Genomic DNA, 25,622 nt, shown 5'->3' on the forward strand with positions numbered 1-25,622 from the left:
TCACAGAGTACCATTCATTTCGTAAAACATATTTCTCATTTTGCCTTACTCAGTGGAGGTTTACAGGAAGAAGGCATAATGATGACTAATACAGATGGGATCTGCTTTATGGACAGAACATTGGCTTTTTGTGAGTTGGGGGAAAAATGGCAGATCTAGAAATTCTGCTGTTAACCCCAAAGAAGGGGTTGCCGTTTCTCTAGGAGCACTTTGTACTCCTAGCTGCAGTTGACAGTTTTTTGAAACATAAGATAAATTTTGAAACATAAGATAAATAATTAAGTTTACTATAATGTATGGTCAAACACTGGCACATGTTGTCCAGAGAGTTTGTGCAATCTTTCTGTGAAGATAATTCTGGCCCTCAGCAACCCGTCCTAGTTGACCCTGGTTTTGTGCAGGAGGTTTGGACTTGATGATCTCCAGACATGACTTCCAGCCTGAGCTCTCTTTGATTCTGTAATATGATGGAAGACTTTGCACATGTGTGTAATTAAGACAATTCCAGCCAGCATAAAAATTATAACCAAGGATGAGGTGAGAGTTTTTGAATAGGAGTTCATAACTTCGAACCACAGAGTATGTCATTTCCTTTCCTCCGGGTGGTTAGTTCCATGCTGCTAACTTGTGTCCTTTTGAGCATTCTCTCAATATTATTATGAATTTTAAGCTTCTCATGATGCTTTGTGATAAAATCTTATTTCTAAGTGATGCTTTTGGAGGAAAACCTCAATTTTAATGACATGACCTTTTTAACAAGTTGCATTAAAAAAAAAAAAAAAGTGAACTTTTGAGTTTTCACCAGTGAAAGCTAAAATTCCAAATGAGACTGTTTAGTTTTCAGTGATTGAAAAGTGATAATAATATTAGCATTTCAAGCAACTTACTGTAATTGTGCAGTAGAAAGGAAGAAATAATTATAGAGGCTTGTTGACTCAGCATCTCGATACTGATTTTTAGTGGGAATACATCTGCCATCCTCCAAAACATTTGCTGCCAGTTGCCAGCATTGGCCAGCTTAATGAGTAGTGCTTTCAGATCACTGTTTTCCTCCTAATGAGCTTAGAGACATCAGAAAACTCTTGGGAGACTTGTCCTCGCTGAGGTGAAGAGGCCATGAAACAGAGCCATTCTGTACCACTCTGGCATTCCCAGTGCTTCATATCGAATAACAAGCACTTGATCTGGGCATGTATTCAGAGGTAGAACATCTGTATCTTGTTTTGCAATGGAAACTCACTTAACTTTAGCTTAATATTCTTTCTCTGAAAGCCTTGTGTGTGAGGTAATGGCAAGAGGGCTTTGGGTTAAACAAAAACAAATCACAGGTGATTGTGCTCTTTGACTAATCCAGGGGCACTGCAGCCAGTTCTGGCTCCCTGTTTCAAATAAGACTAGGTATGAGAAGGTGCAGTCTCCAAGTAAAAGATTTGTTTCGTTTTGTTTATCTAAGGGACTGTACAGATGGTTGTATGTTGGAAGGCAGATTTCTGTCTTCCTTCCTCTCTCGCGTTTTCAAATGCTTTGTGTTATTACTGCATTCTCAAGGCTTGAACGGCTGTGCTGGGAAAGGTATAAAGAAATGCAATAAGATGCTAAGAAATCCCCCAGGCATGTTATGAGACTTGGAGCACTTGAAATAGTTATACAGGGTTCTCTGGACAGTCCAGAAGACTGGAGTTTTTTAATGAGGAAAATTGGATCCAGATTTATTAAAAGAAAAAAAAAAAAAACAAAAAACAAAAACAAACAAACAAACAAAAAAACCAAAAAACCCAAACCCACCCCTTTCTGGTTTCAGGACAGCTTACATTAGTTAGTGGCATATTACATAATTATTTCTTTGACTTCCTGTAACAGTGAAGCATTCGTTGGCTACAATATTGAATTTGCACAGCTATGTATTGTCTTAGGGCACTGCAAGCCATTTTGGATATATGTACATCTTCCCAGAAGGGCCAGTGTAGATGTTTGATGCCTAGTGTGGAGCCTGAAATGGTTTCTGCTAGCTTAATTTGCTTCTTAATGAAATATAACCTGCTTTCTTAAGTTCTAAAGAATAGTTTCCATCAGTTTTCTTTGCTGACCTTGCATTTTACCCTGGTATTGTAACATCAGTTTCTGCTATTAACTCCAAAGTTTGGTTTAGTTTCTAAATATATAAAATTACTTTAACACTATCCTTCTGTTAAGAATTAGTGAAACAATAAATGGACTAGAAATCTCTCTCATAATGGTTTGGTTTTGTTTTATGGTTTGTTTTTTTTGGTTTTTTTTTGGTAATCAAGTGTTAAATTTCTGTTCAAAGTCATGTAAATTAAGATGCACCTACCAACTGTCCCTGGTTTAGGGAACATCCTGTGAGGTTGGTGGTTTTGGTTGTGTTTTTTTTTTTGTTTGTTTGTTTTTTGTTTTTGTTTTTTTTTTTCAGTGTCTTTTATCTTTAGGAAAAACCAAAAAGCTCTGACTTAACATTTGGGCTTTTCTTACTCATTTCCTCCTAACATGAAGCTGGTAATATCCTATTCAGTACTGACATATAAATTCAGTTTATTTTCCTCGTTCAGCAAAGGCAAGATAGATGTAGGTTGTGTTTAAGCATTTTTTTTCCCCTGGGATTCTATTGTTTTCCTCATCCTTGATGCTAGTTCAGCGTGTATGCTGATAATCCAAACAAGGAAATCAGGAAACCAAATAATAGCTTTATCCCCTTATCCCACAACTTTCAAGCAGCTAAGATAGGCAGCTCATACCTTTTTTTTTTTTTTTTTTTCTTTCTGAGATAAAAGGTAGTGAAATTTGTAGCTGTAAGTTGAATTCTCTGTTAATGAGCAATTTGCTTAAAGGCTGTAACTTGTTATTCACAAGTCAAATTTGTTACAGTGCCAGGTCTCTTTGGATATAAATCCAGGCATTTCAGGAGACACTGAAAAAGCTTAAATTGCTCCAGAGTTTGAACAACGCACTGTATTGTATGGAGAACTGTTAGAGAAAAACTGAAAGCTTAAACAACAGTCTTCATTGTGTGGCATCTAAAATTATGAATGAAAAAAGTTCATCCATATGTATTGGTTTTGCCTTTTTTTAAATCTCTGATTTGCATAAAAATAGTTGTCTATTAATTTCTTCTTAGAATTAATACAGATGGGCTTTTATATTTGATTTTGGCTGAATAGACTACAGAGTTTTAACATGCTGCATGCAGACAGGGTGCCAAGCTATTTAGCCAAGTTGTTTACACTAACAGTAATCCAGCAGGACAGAGCCTGTAATTCTTCACTGATAATAGCACAAGGTAATGATGAATACAAGTTTATGGAGGAGTGTTTACAAAAATTGTATTATACTTTTCTAGTGTTAAAGAATCATGAGTGCAGTTGTTTTTAGTATTTGTTTAAAGCCAGCCTATTTTTTCATCGTCATGCAGTCTGTATCATCTGCCTCAAAATTACTTTGCAGTTCTGCATGGGATGATTGCTGGACACACAAAGAGTCATTGTTTCCTTTCCCTTTCAGTAAAAGCCATGCACTTTGGAAGATAATTGACTGTGTGATAAAGTGCTGCTAGATGTTGTATAAGCACTAGGCCAAGATGGTGCGTGCAGTCACACATACACACCACAAGTGCCATGATGTGGTTTTTATTTCCTGCAGGCAGTTTTCGCTTGGTGCTCCATCTAACAACTTTTTAAAGAAAGAGCCAATGTTCTCATGCCTGTTGCTGCAAATTGGTGTAATGGTGTGTGTAGCTTGGTGTGGTGGCATGTATTTTGTCATAGAATCATTAAAGTTGGAAAAGGCCAGTAAGATCATCTATCTCAACCAGCAACTTATCACCACTATGGCCACCAAACCACATCCATCTACCCTTTTCCCTCCAGGAACAGTGACTCCACCACTTCCCTGGGCAGCCTGTTCCAATGCCTTTCAACTCTTTCGGAGAATTTCCTAATACTCAACCTGAACCTCCCTGGCCTTGGTGTGAAGGAAAGAGGCCATAGATCAACTAGCATTAAGTGCAATCTTGAACAGGCAATTAAGGTCTTAATTAGGGTTATCTCTGTCAACTTGTCAAGTTCATGTTACAGATGGATGGGATTAGATAAATTTTATTTTTAACATTGGTAATAGTTTGTCACTGATGATCAGAAAGTGATTAGAAGATCATTTTCTAAGATGAGACAAGCTTGAAGCATTCTGTTTGCTAGAAAAGACCCCCCTACAGAATTTTCTGTTACAGCCTGGGTGAAGTCAAAGCAATTATGTTCCTGAAGCCACAACAGTACAGATTCTAGATAAAGAAAAGTTGTCCAGAAACTTTAATGAGTTGATGAGTCTTCATTGGAGATATTGAGATATCTCATTTTAATAGGAGTTTAGCTCCTGAAAATCTTGTGGTAAAGAGTAATATGAGCAGGCAAGGGGGAAAAGTGGGAAATCAATTTTAGAATATTTGCTCTACCTCAATTTTATGGCACTATTTGGCATTGGATTTTTTAAATTAATTCCAGTTTATTTTTATCTGGCTTTTAACTTTGTCATTTGCTAGTATTAAAAAAGAACCTGTTAAACATATTTCATGATGAACTGCAGCTGTTCCCTCCAGAAATTTTATGTGACACTGCCTAATTTATCTGAAGAACAAGAACATCCACAGTGTAGTAGGCAGTGATTGTGGTAGATAATATTCAGGATAAAGTTGATACAGCTTTTGTGGTAGAGAAGGGGAAAAGTTACTCTTTCGCCATAAGCAAGTAATGACTTAGTTCCTTCGCAGAAAAGGTGACTCCTGCTTTTTCAAGATGCTTATTGTTACAAGAGCCTATCTTTGATTATTTTAAAACATTCTTTTTCACTCCTCATCACCATGGAATATTCCTTGTCAACTGTGAGAATCGAGCACTGTAGTGTGTAACTTTCCTCCTATTCTTCCAAACATTGCTAGCGTGTTCCAGGAAATATTGCTGCTCTCCCAGGAAAAGTTTGGAACTAGTTGTGTTTAAAAAGCAGTAGTTCTTCCTGGAAACCCATTTGACAAGGCAGGCATGGAAACCACTGACCATTGTACTTCCCAGGTTTACGAGGCTTAACATTTATTCTTCAGCATGCAAAAATAGACTTTTTGGTCTTTAAACGTGAACTGTTCTTAGAAATAAGAGAAGCTGAGTGGATCAGTGTTTTTGCCCACCAGCACAGAAATGGCATTGCAGTAGCGGAGCACGAGGCCATATTGAAATTTTGTTTCATTTAACTAGAAATCACAGAACCACAGATTGGTGTTGGGCTCCGTAGTTGCCATCTGCTAAGTGCCCAGCCCAGCAATCCTTTCCGTGATAACAGTGAGAATAGGAGCTGCTAAGTTGTTGGAGCTTTTTAAATGGCTGATGTGTTTTTGGGAATGAGTGTCTATTCATATTAAAATGTCACTAGTGCACTCTGGTTGGTTTTAGAGATGATACCGTGACTTCTCATTTTGTTATCTAATTCTTAATGTTCAGGATATCTCACTTCTGAAAGTAGATGTAGACATTTTTTAAAATAAGCAGATTATGACACTTTTAAGGCACATCCTTTCAGAAAAGGATTGTTTCTTGGTTCCAGATTACTCAGTTGGAATTGCCTTCTGTGTGCCATATTCCTAATTGCAATTATGTGCCCATACGGAGAAAATTAGAGTTGTCTAGTCAAAAGGAAACTATTTCTATGAATCTAAATTAGCTAGGAGGACCAGTAAATACCACACAAGAGCTGGCCAAGTAAAATAAGGCTATTTAGTTGTTCTCTTTATATTCTTTGGAAAGCAATCTGTTCAAAAGCAGAAGCCTTGCAAAAACTACTCTTAGTGTATGTACATATATATCTAAAAAGAGTTGACATAACTATGACACCTCCTTTGTTGTGGTTTTATACAGAAAGCATTAAATGGAGATGGGGTAAGGGAAGTGCAGTGTGACTCATATAGGACAAGTTCAAACTCAGCCAGTTTCTTGGATTTAGTATAAATATTTATGGCATTGAAGGGGATTTTTTTAAAAAAATATGCTTCCTTGTGCTCTAGATCTTTTAGATGTCCTCCTCAGACATCTGGTGTGCATTGCTGCTTGTTTAACCCCCACCCTTCAGTTTTCATGCTGTGGCATCTCAGAGAGCTATCGCAGTCACTCTGTGGTCGGCATAAATTAAATCTCATAGAGCCAGCTGGGAGAATGCTGACATGAAGACTTTTCCTGCTGAATGCTCTAAAACTGGTGGCTGCAGTTAAAGAGGTGAACACTTGGCTCTTGTCTTGCTGTAGGCATCATACTGAGCTATTTACCAAAGGTGTCAAAAATAGGAATTCCAGCATTAGCAGTGATGCTTACTGATTCTTGACTCATTTCTGTCCTTAAGAAAAAGGTTCTATTATCAGTGTTTTTTGTAACAAATTTGGCTTATCGGTTAAAAATAAATAAAGTTCTCTTCCTTTCAAAAGTACTTAATTTAATACTGAAGACTAATTTCTAAGACTGTAGCTGCTTAGATGTACAGTATACTTGCTTTAAAAGCTAATCTGTAGTTATACTGAGGGTTGTTTTTTAATAGTACAGTAAATTCAGCAGTACACTATTTGGTTTCAAGTTTTTCTCAATGAATCCTTGTAGAAGCAGCATGATAACAAACATTATAATACTCACTGTAATGTATTGTCCTTTTTTTCTTTTAATCCTCCTAAGGAGCCAAGTTCAACCTTCAGCTAGCCCATGAAACAGCGAGTGTTGTCCTTATTTACAGGGTGAAGGGTAAGAGTTGTGATTGGTTTAATTCACGTAAGTGAAGGATAAAGCTGACAGCAACATTCACAGTGCCTTGACTGTAATACTTTGCCATAACTGCTAAACCTTGTGTTAGTTTGTTAGTAATCTTATGGTGCTTTTAGTAGCTTTCTTTTGATGTGCAGAAAAAAAGATGTATTTAGGTTGTCAGCCAAACAGAAAATTTCAGATCTTGGAGTGTTCATCTGTAGACGAGATGTTTGTTTTTGATCAGCAGGCATGGAGAGAACTGGAGATTTGATGCTAAAATCTGCTGTGACTGTGGTCTGTCTATCGGGATGGACCCCATCTAAAGTGAGGTGATGGAAGCTGTTTCAGAAAAGGAATTGGGTCTTCTTACCTGTTACAATAGTGAGCTCACACAGACCATGGTGTGGGGATAGAGATTTTTTAAGTTCCTCTCTGTGAGCCACAGGACCTGTTCTTTACGTTTGAGCCCTGTTGAGGTGCATAAAAGGAATGTGTCCACTGATCCTGGCAGTTTTATATTCTCTTCACAAGGTGAGCTAGGGTAAGAAACTTAATGAGGGATACTCACACTAAGATACTGAGAAATTTAAATTCTGGATCGGGTGGAGCTAGCATCATACGTATGATGGGGTGCAGACCTAACAGCTGACAGTCTTGTTACCTTCAGTTTATCAGCCCCTCTGTGTGGTTTTTTTCTGATGTTTTGTCAGGAATTAATTGTCTTCTGCAGCTTGAAATAAACAAACAAGGAGCCTGGAGTGATGTTAATCAAAAGAGAGACTCAGCTAAAGACAAGGGCTGCTCCAAAAGCAAGGCCTCTGATTTTATGATGCTGGTCCACAGCATCAGAGGCGAATGTTGGCGTGATGGCAGTAGAGGTGGAACCTTCCTGCCCCTGTTCCATGACATCTTCTTACCGTGAGACAGATGCAGCAGAGGGGCAGTCTGACAAACTGGCATCTGACGTGGAAGGTGACTGTGTTGAAAAATAATTTTCTGTAGCTGAGAATACGCTTTTTCAGATAGCATTACTGTGCTCTTTGTATATGTTGTAATTTGTGTGGAATTGAATGGAAGGCATTACTTTCAGAGTGACCTATGTACACTTAGGGAGAGGAAGATGAAGCCCTAAATATAGGTATTTGAGAAGTAGAGTGTAACTTCAGTACTTGCCATCCATTCCAGTCTCATGATTATAAAGATAACTTAAAAAACATGAATTTGTGCTTGTGTCCCACTGCTCCAAGCATCCTGGAATACCTGAACAACTGAGTCTTCTAGGGGAAGAACCGTTTTCAAGCTGTGGTACTAATGTTACCTAAAATGTTTTTGTGGAGCAATTCATTTTGGTGGAGTTTTGTTTCTTTGGTTTTTTTTTTCATTGTTGTTTTTGTTTTTTTCCACAATGAATTACTTGCCTTAGTTACATGTCCTGGACACATGCTTACAAGCAATGTCAGAAGATTAAAAGTAATTTTTAAAATTAATCTTTCTCCCTAATAGTGAACCGTGTGGATTTGTTTCATTTGGAGGACTACCCTTTAAGAAAGAATAGTAATAGGTGGGATTTTGTATGAATGTTTCTTTATACCAGCTTTACTGCCTTCAGAGAAATTATATGGCATCCTTTCTTCTCCATCGTATGAGTCGCTCTGCTCTCCAGGCTCCTCTAGAAGATGAAGCGTTTGCAAGTTTTCAGTCAGTAAAGCACTGCATGTGAGCCACATTTGAGTAAAACTATTGCATTATGTCTTGGAATAACACAAAGCCAGTGAGTTGAAGATCTATATTATTCAGCATTATGATGAATTTAAATCCCTTGTCTTCTACAGGTAGACACTGGCTGTGGCATAGCTCAGCCTACTGAGCAACTCCCACAACTTACAGTACAACTTTGAGCACAGGCAATTGGCAAACTGATATGTTCCTCTTTTTTTTTTTTTTTTTTTTAGCATGTCAGAAAGCTGTATCTTATTTTTTTTTTTTTTTATCCCAACGGCTCATGTAGTTTGCAGTTGGATTCAGAGTGCTTAACTGCCCTGTCCAGTTGTCATTCCTTTCTTTCCCTTTGTAGAAGGGATTTTGGAGTCCATTTTGAAAGACAAAGGGATTTTGTTCCACACAGTGGGTTCTTTGTGGAGATGGGTTGGAATTGTTCTGAAACTGTAGATTACAGTGTGCAGTATTCCATCCAGCTTGTTTGAAGGGGCTCTGTGTTCCCTGAATATGCAAGCCCGTTTCAGACAGACTGCAATAACGTAGCAGAAAACCAAAACTGAAATCTTAGTTTCTCACACTAAGGATGTCACATTAGTTAGGAAAGAGATCATCATGTTGGTGACCGTGAGGGCAGAAGCACCCTTAGTCATGCGTCTGTCCATGCATATGTGAATAAGGCATCCCCTCCAGACCCATCTCCTGTCCTGTGGCAGGAGCAGCTTCTGGCATTTGGTTGTTTGGCCACGTGCCATATGAGAAAAATGCAGTTGCCAAGACTTCTTTGATTTTTATGGTCTTGTTTTGTTTTGTTTTGTTTTGTTTCCATTCCAAGGTCACTTGTATGCTACAAATGGGAATCCAGTCTGGGAACTTATCACTTTGAGGGAGTTGCACACAAGCAGTGACCTTGCTTTTCTCCAAATCTTTTCTGGAGAGAGCCACCCATGCATGATGCATAACTTCTATTAACATATCTTGAATGTATTTGCTCTTATGTTTTTATTGTATAGATATGACACTTGTGTTCTCGTTCTCACGTTACTACCTTCCAGTTAGCAAAAGAGAACATGAGAAAATGTGTTTGAGTATGCTTAAAGTCTCACAGTGTACCTAGAGAGTATTATCTACTCTTCAGTTTTAATAAATGGGATGTATGTTTATATTTTTTACTTCTGCTTAACAGCTTTTGTCTCAAATATTCATTAGAGAAACAGTGTATGATTTACTGGATTTAATATGCCCATGTTACAAGTAAATATCCCTAAATTTATGCCTGAAAGATGTTTTCTGTAGAAGATGTGTGTCAGTCAGATGACTGTGTTTATATCCACAAGAGATAATCAGTAGTCTGGAGTTCAATTTTTGTTACAAGATTGTGTCCATCTTAGCATTGCTAAGGAGTTTTGTGAAAACCAAAGTGCTCTATCTGTTGAGAAACCATATCAAATTCTTGTATTCTGTTCTGAAATATATTCAGTCAATCAATATATTTTAAGAAGGACAGAATGGTTGGAAAGCTTATATGCACAATGCCCAAGAAAAAAGAATTGTTAGGCAGAATCTATATGTGTAGGTCTACCTGAAAGCAGTGCCTCCTATTTATTTCCATGGAGATTACAACAGATACAACGAGCACAGTAACACTATCAGACAAAGTAAATTCTCAGCTTCAAAACACAGTTGTCAACATAGTCATCACCATTAGTTCTGCGTTTTTACCAGCAATAAAGAAGAGGGCTGCATCTGTCTCATGGTAACAAAATGTCATGGAATACCGGAGGGAAGTTTCCACCTCTACTACCATCCCACCATCATCTGCCTCTGATGTTGTGGGCCAACATCATAAAATAGGAGGCATCGTTTTTGGAGCAGCCCTCCTCGCTATGCCGAGTCTGAAAAATGCTGAGCAAACTGTTTTGCTTCAGACCTGAGTATGTAATAGCTGTCTGTTAGCAGAGGCAGTATCTAAGAAAATAAAAGATGTACACTGGGGTGGGAGGTTAACAAATGTTTTCTGTCTTCTTAAGAGGAGTTATTTAAATCTTTCTTTGTCTTTCTTTGCCAGTGTGTGCAAATGCATTGCTACGAGGTATAATTTAGCATGTTGAAATACTGCTTACGTATCTGATCTAACTTTTTTTTTTCCTGTTGTGATCTTGCTGTGACTTCAATTTGCATTTGAAATAGATGGCAGATCTTTTAGCTGTGATTGTTTCTGCTGAAAGACAGGCTAGTCTTTGATCTGTTTAGCATTCCTGTCTTTTATATTATACAATAAGTCATTGAGCTGAGTGACGAAAGAAAGAACACCTCGATCTGGAAGTTAACCATTATATTGGCAAGCAGCATCTCCAACGTGCTGATATATAGTTCTATTTCATTCACAATTTTTTACTGACAGTGTTTTACATTTCTCTTTTATTAAAATCATACTTGAACACTGACTAAAGTGTTTCTATCAGGCAGCTTTTAAAATCTGCGTATCGAAAACGTGAGAGATGCCCTGTAACAGTTTTTCAAACAAATTAAATGAAACCGAATTCTGCTGATCGGTTTACTATTTAAGCTTTGGATGGCAGTAGTTTTAATTACGTCATCTTGACTTGTTTTCTCTGTTAGGAATTGTGTCTGTCAGAATGGGCTGTGTTTCTCATGTTCTTAAGCGTACATGCCTCAGTAAGTGCTGCAGTGAGGGCACGCAGTGAAAATAGCTGTGTCCTACCTTGAGCCACCAAGGCTGGTGGGTCTGGACCTAGCCCAGCAGGGCTGACCTGGAATCATTAGAGATATAAAACATTAAGCTTGGGAAGTAACTCGAATGACTGAATTTCAGTATTATTGTACATAAGTATGTCGTAGGGATGCACCAAAACCTCTTACAGTGCTTATGATGCAGTATGGTTTTCCAGGGAGTTAAATGGATCATGCATCTTTCTGCTGACCGGTAAACACTAAACTAATGTTTTCTGTACAAATACAGGAGATGAAAATGTAAATGATACATCTCCCTTTTGTCTTCTTTTCTCTTTTATTCTCTCCCTTGTTTGTTCTTGCTTTCATACCGAGGCCAGTGCTGTTCAGCAGGGCCGGGTGGCTCAAGTACAGTGCTATACAAAGGCAAGTGCTTGGTCTTACTTGGTGGTTCTTCTTAGCAAGGCAGCTTATGGTTCTTTTATATAAGAGCCCCTGTAACACATTGAGCAAACATAAAATGATAACTTGTGTTAACTTCTAGTGCCTCTTAATTGACTTTAAATGTTTGATATAGGTTTTTCCCAGGAGAGCTGGCAGAAAAGCCAAGAAAGGACTTTTCTTTGGGAACAGCCTTGCTTTCTGAGTTAAAAAATAAAAACAAAAATGAGTCAAACAAAGGGAAATTTTATTTTGACATTGACGGAAACAAGACCTCATTGGTATTATTTATTTGGAGATTAGAGTAATGCATTGATTTCATTTAAATCTTGTCTACCAAATAATTGAAATCTTTTTTTTTTAGCCATAGTTAACATGAATTCAGGCACTCTTAGCAGAAGAAAGGAAGATCTTACAAACAGCCAGCTGAGAGATGTGCTGCAGGAGTTTACTGGTTGAGCCATTATCCTAAAGGCAGATCTTCAGCCTTCTCAAATAGTCTCTACAATTAGATGTAAGCCTGAGTTCATTGTTGGGTTGGAACTCAACACAGTCCCACAGTCTCTCAGTTGCTGAGGTGTGAAAATTGAAATTTGACAGAGGAAATAGCATGCTTGAGGTTTGATGTTACGACACTAGGAAGCTCTGCCAGACTGAAGCGTTGAAATCTGCTCCAGCCTGCCTTTTTTCTGGCTTATCACAGAATCACAGAAACACCAATGTTGGAAAAGATATAGAAGATCATTCAGTCCAACCATCCACCTATCACCAATAGTTCTCACTAAACCATGTCCGTCAGCACAAAATCCAAGTGTTCCTTGGACTGCTCTCCTTCCCCTTTTCATACCATCATTACTGCCTACTTACAGAGACACATTTTTGCAGTTCATTTTTGTTTTTACTTACAGCTAGAAGTGTATTAGAAGGAGATGCTCACAGTTGGTACCTGGTTAGCAGAGCAAAGAGAATATTACAACCTTAGTTTGTGTGGTCAGCAAAGAGCTTTTTCTTTACTTGTATTTATGAATTAGTTTGTAGAATTGAGTCAGCTGTCCATGTAAGTATTTATGTGCAGAGTGTATGTCTGTGCTATTTCATATAGCTATGCTGTTACAGTATCACAAGAATGGAAGTTGACGTAATCAGTTTTTCACAGTACATTTGACGGGGCAGTGACAGGTTTGGGGGTCTGTTCTGCCATTCTGGCACAATTGGTTGTTTTGTATTTGTTGTTTTATGTAGTGCAGCATTTGGAAAGTCTGTTGAAATCTGCTTTGGCCTGTGCTGCTCAGCTCTGATGAACAAAGATGTGTTTTTATTAAAGGATCCTCAAGCAATCATTCCTGTGCTCCACGAGTGGTCTTGCTGTACCTGAACTCTGGCTCCTTTCCCGGTGCAGTCTTTTGGATGAGAGAGGAGGAAAAAGTGGGTGGAGGTGATTGAATGCAGAGGTCACTGTTTTATGTTCTTGCTAGCAACGTCAAATGTAATGTGTCCCTCATTGGCAGGCATGGTCAGATAGAGGAGCCAGAACAGAACAGTCAGTTTAATCACTGTATTCTGCTTTTGGCCATGGGTTTTCTGGCATACGTATCTCTGCACAGTGGTAGCCAGAGCGTGGTTCCAGGAGTAAGTGCTTTTCATATGTTTTGTAAGCTGATGAGAGCAGGCTTTTGCCAATTTTTCTGTAAATGTGTATGTGATTCTTTTGTTTCCTAAATTAGCTTTTTGTCATCCTGCAAGAAAGTCAGTAAAATGTGTGTCAGATACGTGAATTAGTAAGTTTGCTGCTGAAAGAAATCTGTCAGCTGTAATAAGAAATATTTCCAAGATATGGTTTCATAAGTGTTTTATGAGAAGGCTGTTCTCATTAATATTTAGTTTTCTTGTTGTTCTTGAGCTTGCTATTTCATTATGCTTTCCAGGTGGGCCTGGTTTTATATACTACAAAGCAAATGGGTACTACTGTAACTTGTTTGCAGCATTTGACAGTGTAATGCTCCTAATTAATTCTTATTTAAGCTAAGTAATATCTTCTGTCAAAACTGTCATCCACAAATAATGTAGTGATACAAAGACTTTCTTGTTTGCATCAGGTTGTAGAAATGTCCAGTGGTTAGATAAATAACCTAAGCAGTCACAAATGATATTATCTTTTATCATAAAACAAAGGCCTATACTGAGATGTTTGAATGCATTAATTCATTTTCTGTGGCCACAGAAGCAAAGAAAATTTGCATTAAGTTATGATCTTACAAGAGTTTAGTCTCAATATTTTGCACAGATTAAATTTTTGGGGAATTCCATCATTTCAAAGATACCACAATGTATACAGTGTATAAGTAATACCTAATGTAGACACTTGACAACATCAGCATGCTAATTTGCTGGTACAAGGTGTTGATTCTTAGTGGTTTTGATAACTTGTTTTGATAACTGATTAAGCAATATTGAAGTGACTTCAGCACTTGACATCTTGTATCTCAAATCAGTGGTTTTTGACCATGATTTGGAATTATAATGTCACCTATCTCAATTCATGTTGACACAGACTTTTGTGTTGCAGAAGGAAACATGGAACAGTTTATAAATTCATTCCTGTTGATTTTCAATTTAAACTTGTTTGATCTTCTGTAGTTTCATCTTCACATCCACATAGCTTTTGTGAATGTCCTGTCGTTTCAGCAGAAATATTCCATATGCAACGAGGGCTAAACTGTGGATCAGTAGGTAAAACTGGCCCTGAAGACCTTCATGTACTATTGATTCCTGGGAACGTCTGACCCTGGGAACATGAACCAACCCTTTTTGCTAATGAGTTTGTCTGCATGAAGATATTGGAAAAAGTAATTAAAGGTGTAATGCATGTTAATTAAAGTCTGTTAAACACTCATGCCCATGATTTTATTAATTACTAGAGTGGCCCGAGGTCATGGTAATTCAGTTCAAGCTCTTAAAGGTAAAGACCCTTTTGATCCAGAACGGAAGGCTTTTTTGTGAAGTTAATAAGTGTGTCAGGAATGTTCTCTTGTGGACAAATCTGTTTGTCAGATGCAGAACAGAAAAGTAAAGCGGGCAAGGACAGCGCTTAGGGGACTCTTACTTCAGCATGCTCTGAGGTCTGTATCGTGTCAGTCTTCAGCTGGAAAGATGAAGCCTTTCATTTCTGGTTCGTAATTAATGCACAGATTTTATGGATTAACAGTAGCCAGCGGGAAGAGGAAACTGGGAGGGGGGATAGGATGTGATAGCCATGTCTTAGTGCAGAGCTGCTAGGTCAGAGAGGAAGGAAGTTAGCTGCCAAGATAGCATATATCTTTTTTTTTTTTTTCCTCCCAATCTTTGGTAACTCCTGGAGTTCTCAGGCGTATTTTAAGACTTCTCTGGTGTCTTGCTGTCAGATCCACACTTGTGAAAACATGACTTTTGCTGTTGTGATGTTTACATTGCATGGATGTTTCAGTAGGGACTCAGATACTGCTGACTGAACTGCAAGAGAAACAAAAATAATGTTAAAGATCCAGCGATCTTGGTGGTGCTTATGTTCAAAAAGAGACATGCTGTTTTTACAAATGTTTCGTTTGCTTGTGTTAGTTTGAATCACTTGCAGTTTAGGCTGTTAAGTGGTTAAAATAAAGAACGTTCTTGCTGACTGCATTAACTTCTGTTGAGTGAGTGTGCTGCTGCAGTGCTGGCATATAGGCAGACACTACGTCACATTGTTATCTGGGTTTTGCTTGTCTGTGTTTTATCGTGTTGCCTAACAGTTTTAATTAAAAAAAAAAAAAAAAAAGACTGGTATGAACAGTTGTACATAGAACTATCTGAAAGCAGCAGATCAAGAGCGTCTCACACCAGCTGCTTACTGAAACAAAGGGAAGTATTATGAGAGGCACAATAAAAGTGTTTGCTATCCATGCTTTCAGTCATAGGGCAGACACAAGCCTTCACAGTAATGGATTTTGAAGACTGGAGCTTAGTCTTGTGGAATTTTATAAAACAGAGTTGTTTTATCAGAGTATTGTCTTGCCAGTTGTGTAGTGTGAGTCTGGTTACCATGGAGTGCGGTCAGCTGGGGGAGACAAATGCAGTCAGCAAACCAGTGCCTTGTATCATAGGCTCTGCTGTGGTTTCTCTCTCTCTGGTTTAAATTCACATTTGGGAAGGAGTAAAGTGGTGGGGAAAGAAGACACCTTTTATTTAAATATAAAACAGTTTTAACCCTAATCAAAATTATAAGCCGTGAGCGTGCAATTTATCCCTATATACAATGGAGGGATATTTTCCCTCTTAATCTTTCCCTGCTATCTGGATCTCTGTCTGGCATTGTTCCCTGCCTGCCTGGTGCCTGCTGGGCAGTGGCCACATGGCTCTGCCTGGAGGAGATGCTTGGTGTCTTCCTGCCTGTCCTGCAGACCGAGAGCGAGGAGCCCCTCCTGCCCCAGTGCTCACCTCTGCCCCCTGTCCTCATGAAGCTGAAGCTTTGGCTGAATGGCCCTATGGTACAAGACAGAACTGTCAGATATGTGCTGAAGACTGTGTTAGTTCACAGTAGGAAAACGCACTATCAAATTCAACGCTTTTATTAGAAGTCAACCCTTCATGTGTTTGCACTTAAATGAACGTTGGTATATAGACACAGTTGTTATGATATAACAAAATCTCAATTTTTTTTTTTTAATAAAGAAAAAATAGAGATAATTGTGTAGTGTTGGGCACCTAACTGTTGACTGAGAAAAGGGAAAGATGGAACAATGTCTAGAAATTATCTTTTGTAAACAGCAGTGGGCTTCACATGAGCTTTCTATGATTCTGTGAGTTAGAGGGGCTACGTTCTTGTCAGGAGTTGCTCAGGAGAACTCGGGAAGGACTTAGGTGCAGATCTGGAACTTTTTTAATGGAATTTTGAGTCTTCAGAAGTCATCTGAGATCCTACACAGAGAAGAATGATTGCATATGGGTGGGATGAAAGTATAATCAGCCTGAATGGATGAAAGCTTTATCTTTTGACATTGGTATAAAACTTTTTGTCAAAGAGAGAAGTGAAAGAGATTCCTCTCTGAGAGTCTGGTGTGATGTGGCTCACTTCTAAAGTTTGTGTCAGAAATGATTGATATCTGCTCAAAACATACAAGCTGAGCTAAAAATGCAGGAACTGTACTCAGGGCAAGGCTATTTCAGATGAGAGGCCTTTTTGATAAGAGCTCTGTGTGAGCACAGTGGCTGGGGATTTTGGTCCTTTCATACAGGAGGGGTTTGGATGTCTGTCTCAGAGCATCTGCAGTAGGGCACAGTTTTTACTATTTAGAGCTGAGATGGAAAGTTCCAATTTAAATCTGGTGCCAGAGTCTTTTATAGAAATCATGACTTGTGGTGTATTATAGGTCAGTGTATATTTGCTAGTTTATATTATGCTGACGAAATTGGCAAAATGCTTATTTTTACTGGTAAACATTCAGGAGGTTTTCTCCTCACTCCTTCTTTTTCCAACAAAATAGTATTTGTTTTGTGTGGAATTAGGTCAGCGTTTTATAAATCGTCTGCCTCAGCGATGATGTGAAAATGTGTGGTGACACACAAAGATTTCTATTCTCAGCTACTTCAGGACTGCAGATGAAGTTAACTTTATCCTAATTTTAGTTTTGGAAGTTACGGCCGTGTAGAAAACAAAATGCTTCTGGCAGCATAGGAAAAATACAACTTTTAAACTCTAGCAAGAGTAGCTGTTTCAGGGATATTGCCAGAATAGGTGACCCTGATTAATGTAGCTCATCCTTAAGCCCCTTTCAAAGCCTGAAAAGCATTTTGTAATGTCTTTAAATCCCTATGACCCCTGGCTGTAAGGATGGCGAGTTCCATAGTTGTAGGCAAAATGCAGTGCTGCACTTCAGGCCCTGTGTTCAGTGAGACAGTTACTTGAAAGGGGAAAAAAACTGTGGTCATGTTTTAGTGTATGTATAGTACTGTTGTGTGAATGTGTTTCTATGCAAGCTAATTGTATCATTTCTGGAATTGTTTATATGTAACTCCCACATGCTGTGACTGGCATTTTCTGTGTTATCAGAAAATACACAGAATTTATAAACTACTGAGTACCATCAGTCTGCCTCGTGGAAAAATGCCTTTCTTAGAACTGAAGTTGTATGATTCTTCTGTTGAAAACACATGTACTGTTGTGTATTGCAACAAACATGGTTTAAAAGTACAGAGAAGGACGTTTGCAGACAAACTTATACTTGCAAAAGCAAGTTCCACTTTTTTCCCTAATTTTTACCTCACGTAGTTATATACCAGACAAGCTTGTGTTGGACAGCTTTTTATGAAAAGAATAACTTGAGAATTTCAATGTTTATTCAGCTTTAGATCTTGAATATTTGGCATAGATGTGAACCTGGAATTTATACCACAAGCATAAGGAAAGGAACAAAGCATATTTCATTGCAAATAGTCATGCTTTGCAGGATGAGGTAATGAAAGTTCAGTGCTGGAATGACAGCTTGTAAGAAAGAATGCTTCTGAATAAAAATACTGTTAGAAAGATGTGTTAGTTCAACCTTTCAGATTATCTGGGGTGAGTTGACCCTTCCTGTATTACCTTTTCTCAACTGTTGCTTTATTCATGCATGAAGCTCTAAGGTATGGCTTATAATGATCTTATAGCCATGTTTAAATGTGCCTTTGCACACCTCACATCTGTTTGGGAATTTTGTCTGAGAGAATTTTTTTAAAAGCACCATGTTCTGCCTCATTTTCCCTGTTGTGTTCATCTTCACTTGTCTTTTTCCTGTAGGTGAAGCAGCTTTAAGAGGTGAGCCCAGAATGCAGTCTCTCCCAGTATCCTCTGCTCTAACCAATCATCGGACAGGCCCTCCTCCGATCAGCCCCAATAAGAGAAAGCTCAGCATGGACCAAGGGGATGATGAGATAGACTGTGAAAATGAACATGTTTCTAAAATGAGTCGAATGTTCAATCCACATCTGTAAGTGTCTCGCTTTTATTACTTCTGTTTCACAGAATGCAGTGCTGTCCTCTTCATCTCCGTACGTGCTAAAATCATCCTGTGTCTAAATCTTCCTGGTAGATCTTTCCTTTGTTCCAGATTGCATGAAAATTCTGCACAAAAGCTGATGAGATTAGATGAGTGGTGACTTGTTTGGTTTGCATGCAACAAAGCAACAGGAATTATAGCTTTACTTCGTAACAAAACACATACACTAACCTTGCAGTTTCTAAAGCATTGTTCATGTGTTCTTTGTAATTTGCTCGTTTCACTTCTCTGGATTCTGAGCAGTCTGTACTCTGGGGGTGGGGAAGCAGGAGGAGGAGAAACAGAAGTGGTTTGCATTTTTCAGAGGCCAGGAGATTGTGAGCCAGCTGCTCTGTAGTCTGCCTTGACAACTGGGCAAGCTGCAGTTGTTGCTAAACATTACTTGGGCGATTGCACTCCAGCTCTGACAGTCAGATGTGGAATTTTTCACACAGGTAAGGTGTTGATGAGCTAGGTGCACGTGTTGGGTAATCATCAAATGCCATTCTTGCTGTGTGCATTCCTAGGAATGCAGGTCTGGTTGGCATGAAGTACAGGCTTAGAGAATTCCTTTCATTCTTGACTAGAGGAAGTGTTTGGAGCAGTTCAGCAGTCCAGGGCAGTCTGATAGCTGAGCGCCGTTCCCTGCTGCCTCAGCTCTTACAGCCTCTGCATTCCTTGCATTCCGCTCTGCTGTGGACTGTTGTGTTCAGTCATAAGATGCGGACTGAGGTATTTATCCTCAAATAAATCACCATAGTGTTAGTCAGAGGCTGGGCCTGTAGTCTGCAGTCTTGGAATTTGTTACGAATCAGGAATCCAGCACTGAAGTAATGCAAAACAATAAAAGCTCACAAGCAGAGGGAGACTTCTCATTTACAACATACCTTCTCTCTCCTAAAAACTTAACTATTTATAGCCTTTCCCTGGCATTGAAAATGGTGATACTGGAAAGAACCACATGCTCTGTTTCTGTGGCATACATACATGACACATCTGAAGAATTTTATGGCATTTTTGAATTATTGTGTAACTTTGTGGGAAAAGGTGTGATTTGTAAAAATTCATATGCCAATGATGAAATAAAACACAGCTGGCAGTTACGTACATTACAGCACTTTATACAGTGGAGACTATAAAAATAATGAAGTCTGAACCAACAGACTCGTGTGCAACCAGCGTTCAAAACTGAAAGATGCAGGCAGTTACTCCATGTGATCCCTTAGGCACAGTCTTTTCTAGTATGATTTTTACTCACTGCATTCTTTTTGTATGTGAAAGGCACATCTTCTGCTAGTAAAAAGCGCTGGTTGTCTGCCTAGTATTCATGTGATGGGACTAATCTATTTCAATTAATGCTTCTACTGCATATGAATCATGATCTAACGTAATGCTTTTTCATTGTGATTTAACAGTTGAAGTGGATTATTCAAACTTTGCAGGACTGTCCTAAAATATTTTGGGGATGAGAAATGTACTGTAGAAACTTGATTTTTTTGCAGTGACAAAAAGGCAGTAAATTTTGAGAAAGAAGTATTTTATGGAACACGGTAATGCTGCTCCCACTGTAGTGACTTGGAGCTTCTAAAAGTTCTGGTTTCATAATATTCAATTTGGAAAAGCAAATCCATGAGAGATGCCCTTGCTACTGGTACAGTGAGACAGCAAATATATTTTTGTGTCTTGGACTATAGAGGTGAGGGCTTGTATTTTGAGCTTTTCAGGTTTTAGTGTCCTGAACAGACAGAAGGAGGTTGTTGGTGATAGGTATCACACCCATCTTTGCCACATAGCACTGTTTAAATCTCTGCTCCTTTAGCTGAGTGTCTTTAGTTATTCTAACTGACCGGAATGGACAGATCTTGTTCATCTGGAAGTCGGTGCTTGGAAGGCAGTAGTCTTTACAACCACAAGCATCTCTTGTTCAGACATCTGGATCTTTGTGATCATCTTGGTAGAACTGTGAAGCAACTGAATATTCATCCTCTTACCAGCAGCATATTGTGAGTGGAAATGTAATTTAACAGGACGAGAATCGGGCACCGTGGTTCATTACAAATGGTAGAACTTTTGTTAGCAATTTGATGTTAACTCTTAGCAGCACTGTGCATCAATGGGAATGAATCCACATACCTGCTTTGGATATTCTATTAGACATCAAGCAATTCTAGCCTTCTGTTCTGAAACTGAATGCTTTGAGATAATCCTTGCTCACGTGTAATTCCCAGATGCATCTTTCGAATGAAGCTCACTGGGGGCTGTACTCAGGAATGTTTACTTTTATCGTGAAAAAATTACAACTAGTGGAGCAGACAGGGCTGTGAAGCACAGCGAATCGTATGCCCTGGCAATTCTATTATGCTTCTAAAATTCCTGTGCAAAGAACAAATTTATGAAAGGCTCTGTTTTCAGGGGAGATAATTCTCAGCCTTGGGATAAAAAAAACATGCATACCTGAGACCTTGCAGAAACATTTTTAAGATCTTTGCTTTACGGCAGTGCGCTGGACTGTATGTGTACAGCTTCTGTATTTCTGTCGTTGTAGAAATGACACCCACAAACTTCTCACTTGATAAAACCACACTTCCACCACACATTCAAACCCAGGCACTGTAGTACGAAATCCTTTTGTGTGCATTTCACGCTTTCTTGTGATCTCTCAAATGCTTTACTTAAAATGCATTCACTGAAGCACAATCTTACTTAAGTAAAATGTGCTTTGTGTACTGTACTGAATTTTCTGATGCTCTGTAAAACAGCAGAGAGTTTATTTGAAGCCTCACGTTGGAACATGCCTTTGTTCTCCTGTGATTTAGAGGAGAGTAATTAGGAACTTGACTGGTAAGGGGCTGGAGCTCTACCAGTCTTTCTTAACAAACGAGGTCTCTTTATTGCATTTCCAAGATGTATTTAGCCCTGTATAAAATGATCTGTGTCTGGGCATTGTGATGTAGGTGGAGCGCGAATGAAGTGTGCTGTACCTTTAAGTAAAGGTCTCAGGCCTGACCTATGTTATGTGGGTTTCTTGTTTGTCAGGCTGGAGGCATTTTCTCATTTTCACAGTTCAGCTGAAAACAAAGGCCTCCTTATCCTTGCAGGGAGCTCTTAAGAGCTGACATCAGCCTTTTCCCAGCAGGCATCATTTCTGCCTTAAGAGTCCTTGCAGGGAACTGAGAAGTCCGATAACAGTTTCTTCTCATGGCATTTTGTTTGCCAAAGAGCAAATCAAATCGGTAAATGCCAAGAGCATAGAAATACTCCTTTTTTTAACTTTTTTTTTTTTTTTTTTTTTTTTTTTTTTTTAAGACATGACACTGGGCTGTTACTGCTGCTCTGATTTTACTAGGAACTAGAAGGAGCATAACAGTATTTGGAACAGGGGCAGTTATGGGTAACAGTTTATAGCTGTGGTGTGGCGATTTTAGAAATAGTTTGCATGCTGGCAAATTGTGGTATTGTCACTGTGCTTACAGTTAGAGAGAATTTATGACACAGACATCTTCAAAAGCACTCAGATTTTGTGTTAGTGCTAAAATTGTACATGAAACTGTTTCAATTTCCAGTGGAAGGAAGCTAGTATTTTTTCTTTGCTTGCAGTGTGTATCAGGCGGAAAGATAGTGTTGTGGTTTGGGGCTGTACAGAGATACAGTACTGTGAACGGAGCACTTTCCTCTTTGTCTCTTGTCACCAATTCCTGTATGGCTTGGTGGCATTAGGATTGCAATGAATGTTAATTTCTATATGAAAACTATTGCACTACAGCGATTAGCACACGTTGGGTATATGTAGATGAATTATGATCTCTTGATTTGCATGATATGTGGTTCAGATTTTTGTTGTAGTAAAAAAAAATGATAGAAAAGAAGTGATAGAACAGTGGGCATTCAGGAGAATGTATTTACTGTGGAAAGGTGTTCAGGCACAGGGGAAAGGGTTCAGAGGGTGCCTGGTGTTCCATGCCTGTCAGCACTGAAAAGGCATTGGGATCATGCTCTCAATAACGTACTAAAGCAGTTGGTTAGCTGTGCAGCAGTCAGGCAACTGCTCCTGATGATCTTTGAAGGTCCCATCTAACAGAGCTATTCAGTGGCGTTTGCTCACTTTAATTAACGCTGCGATGGAAGTTACATTGGCACTACTTTTTAAAAATCCCTTTTAAGCTGTCCTGAAGGTTATCTGCATTTGAAAGTCATAGAACAATTTAGGTTTGGCCCTGGGAAATGATTTCATTCAATCCCTGATACAAGATGGGTCAGCTGTGTCCTCCTCAAGCCTGCAGTCGCTCTAGGCAAAGAATTGAGTGAGGTCTGAAGTAATCAATAAACCGAGTTCCTAATTAGAGGAATAGACCCCATCACCTCCTTCCCTGCTATTCTCTGGCATTCTCAGGCAGAGGATACAAGGTTGAAATGGTTTGTAGAGAATCAGATCCCTGTTGTGGCAGGGGCTGGCTGTGGATCCAAGCAAGGCTTGAAGATTTAGAACTGGGCTGTAGAGGTAGTGTGGGAGTTTTCAGAAAAGTTTTTTTCTGCTCTTAACTGCCTTTTTTTGTTCCAGGCTTTATGGGATATTAAGACATGTGCTTACGCTGTCATTGTATTGTGACAAATGAGAATAGAAAAAAACAACCCACACACATCTCTGAACACCCAGTGCCTTACATTTGCTTGCAGGAGTTCTCCTAACAAGAATGTGCCTTTGAGGTATTTGCAATTAACCTGGTGTTTGCCAAGAGATTCTGCTGAAGCTGAAGGTCTCTGCACTCCTAGTGGCTTTGGCACATTGTGGCTCTGGTTGGTCACAGCAGGCAAAGGATTACATAGCAGCTTCCAAATTGCTTTTCCACAGGTTTACATCTGCCTTTTCTTTTTTTTTTTTTTCCCCTCTCTCCTTGAATGATAAACCAAAATTAGTCAGATATATTTTCTTAACTATTAATGGAGATCACTCCATTCATTCTTCTTAAATTGTTTCCAACAAATGTACATTAAATGGAACCTTTAGTGAGTCTCAACGTGTCTGAGTTAATATTTAACACTGAGGTTTGCAAATGTTCTGCAGGGGGAATTTCAGAAAAGAGTCAAATCCCGTTCGGCTCAGGAGGCAGTAGCCAAGCACACTGCAGTGCTTGTTATGGGCAGCTTTGGGGTTGGAATTGGATTAAGAGCATTTTGGTAATGCACAGAAAGATCAGATCTGCCAAAATTTGGTTGCGTGTGTAAGTACTTGGAAAAACCAGGCAGCGTTAGGGCTGTCCACATGCGAAGAGGAAGGTTTTGTTAGCTAGGTCCAGACTCGTTCCTTACTTCCCTTCTTGTGGTAAAGTGGCATAAAACCTCCATGGACATGGCTGTGCCCATGAAGCCTCCTGGCTGCGATGGGCGCACAGTGCTGTGCCAACACTTGGCAGCATGCACAGCACCGAGCCTGCTGCTGCCCTGTCATCCCAGGGAGCCTTTCTTCATTCTCACTAATGGGAAGTTCTGCATTGCAGAAGTTACATAACTACACCGGGCTGAAATTCACCGCTGGTCCAAAAGCCCGATACCACAAGAGGTAGAAAGAGCCGGTACTGCTGACAGACATACCCTAGCTGTGCATCCCAGCCATATGGAAACAAGGGCTTAATCTCACCTCTTTTATTTAACCATTTTCCCAGATGTTTCCTGCAGTTTGACAGATGTGCCATTTACTAGAAAGTTGTGCTCCTGAGAATTAGAGTGTTATGGACACGGTTGCTATAGACAATGACTCTGTAAGGGTAAGACTTGGACTAAAATATTACATTAATTTCTAGTTGAATAAGTGCGTGTTGGTTTTTTTGTTTTTTTTTGTTTTTTTTTTTTTTCCCCGGGACTGAAAGCGCCGGACCGGACGGTCTCCTTTCATTTTCTCCCCCCTCTGTACCGCGCCACAAAAAGGCGCTCCGGCTTTAACCCGTTCTCTCGGCGTTGCCTCCCGGGCTCCGGCAGCGCCCCGAGCGGAGCCGCTCGCTGCCCGCCGGGGACTCTTATCGTGACGGGGCGCCGCGCTCCGCGCCGCAACCGCTCGCCAAGTCCGTGAGGCCCCGGGCGGGCTGCGGGAGGACGCGGCCGCCTTCGCGCGCCCTGGCAATGATTACCCTGAGGTTCGTAGCGGGCCTCGCACGGCGGCCCCGCGCCGCCGCCTCCCGCCCCCGTGGCGGCCCCCGTCGGTCAGGGGGAGCCGGCAGGAGAGGAGAGGACTCGACTCGGCCATGCGGGCGCATCTCTCGTTGGAAAATGCTGCCGCTCTGCTCGGTGGGAATGGAGCGGTGCTTTGCGTTTCTTACATAACTCCTCCCGCGCTGTAAACAAGCGGTGCCGCTCTCGGCTCTCCAGGATTTCTCATTCACGATGTAAATAGTGCTCGTCCACTGCGGCGGAGCGTGCCGTGCTGCCCGCCGGGCGCTGGAGCTGTGCTGTGCTGTGCTTCGCTTCCCGGCTCGGCTGGGATGGAAGCATCTTCGCAGCCATGAGAAAACCTTTCCAAAACATCTGGGCGAAGCCGCAAAGCCCTTCGTGAAGTCTGTAATGTGGCACAGACGTACCGGTGCTGCGCATCATGGAGCAGTCGCATCGGGCAGTGCAGGTTTGTGCCCATGCTCCCATGGCCCAGCCATCAGAAGCTGTGCAGCCATGTGCCCCAGTGCTGCGTGGGACAGGGCTGGTGGGAGCCTCGAGCCCTGCTGCCACAGCCTTCACATCAGTAACGTTTGCTGACCGTCAGTCAGTCTTGTAAGCGGCGTGGAAACACAAAACCTGAATGCTTTTCCTTGTCCTTTGTGTTGTAACTAAAGCTTTCCTTAAGCGGAAGTGAGACGTTGCTGTTGGTTGTGGGATCTGACACCTTTAACTCCAATACAGAGCACCGGCCTGTCTTCATAGGGGAGGTGCTCCCCTATCCCAAGCACATTATTTACACCCATACTGTCAACCCCGG

The 25,622-nt window shown here is 40.1% G+C and overlaps 1 protein-coding gene across 4 annotated transcripts in view; it reads left to right on the forward strand.

Moving 5' to 3' along the window:
* VGLL4 (vestigial like family member 4) overlaps positions 1 to 25,622 on the forward strand; it is a 79,885-nt gene that overhangs the window by 37,635 nt on the left and 16,628 nt on the right. For 3 of the 4 annotated variants that reach the window (XM_042823865.1, XM_042823866.1, XM_042823864.1), the window contains one exon: positions 18,424 to 18,613. In XM_042823865.1, the coding sequence (XP_042679799.1) occupies positions 18,424 to 18,613 (190 nt within the window). Of the gene's footprint in view, positions 1 to 18,423; positions 18,614 to 19,008; positions 19,117 to 25,622 lie in introns of those variants that run through there. The other variant, XM_042823867.1, reaches the window with a different exon arrangement.

Source organism: Centrocercus urophasianus, unplaced genomic scaffold (assembly GCF_019232065.1).
Source record: "Centrocercus urophasianus isolate 14NV4802_14NV808 unplaced genomic scaffold, USGS_Curo_1.0 seq_22, whole genome shotgun sequence".
NCBI classification, from domain to species: domain Eukaryota; kingdom Metazoa; phylum Chordata; class Aves; order Galliformes; family Phasianidae; genus Centrocercus; species Centrocercus urophasianus.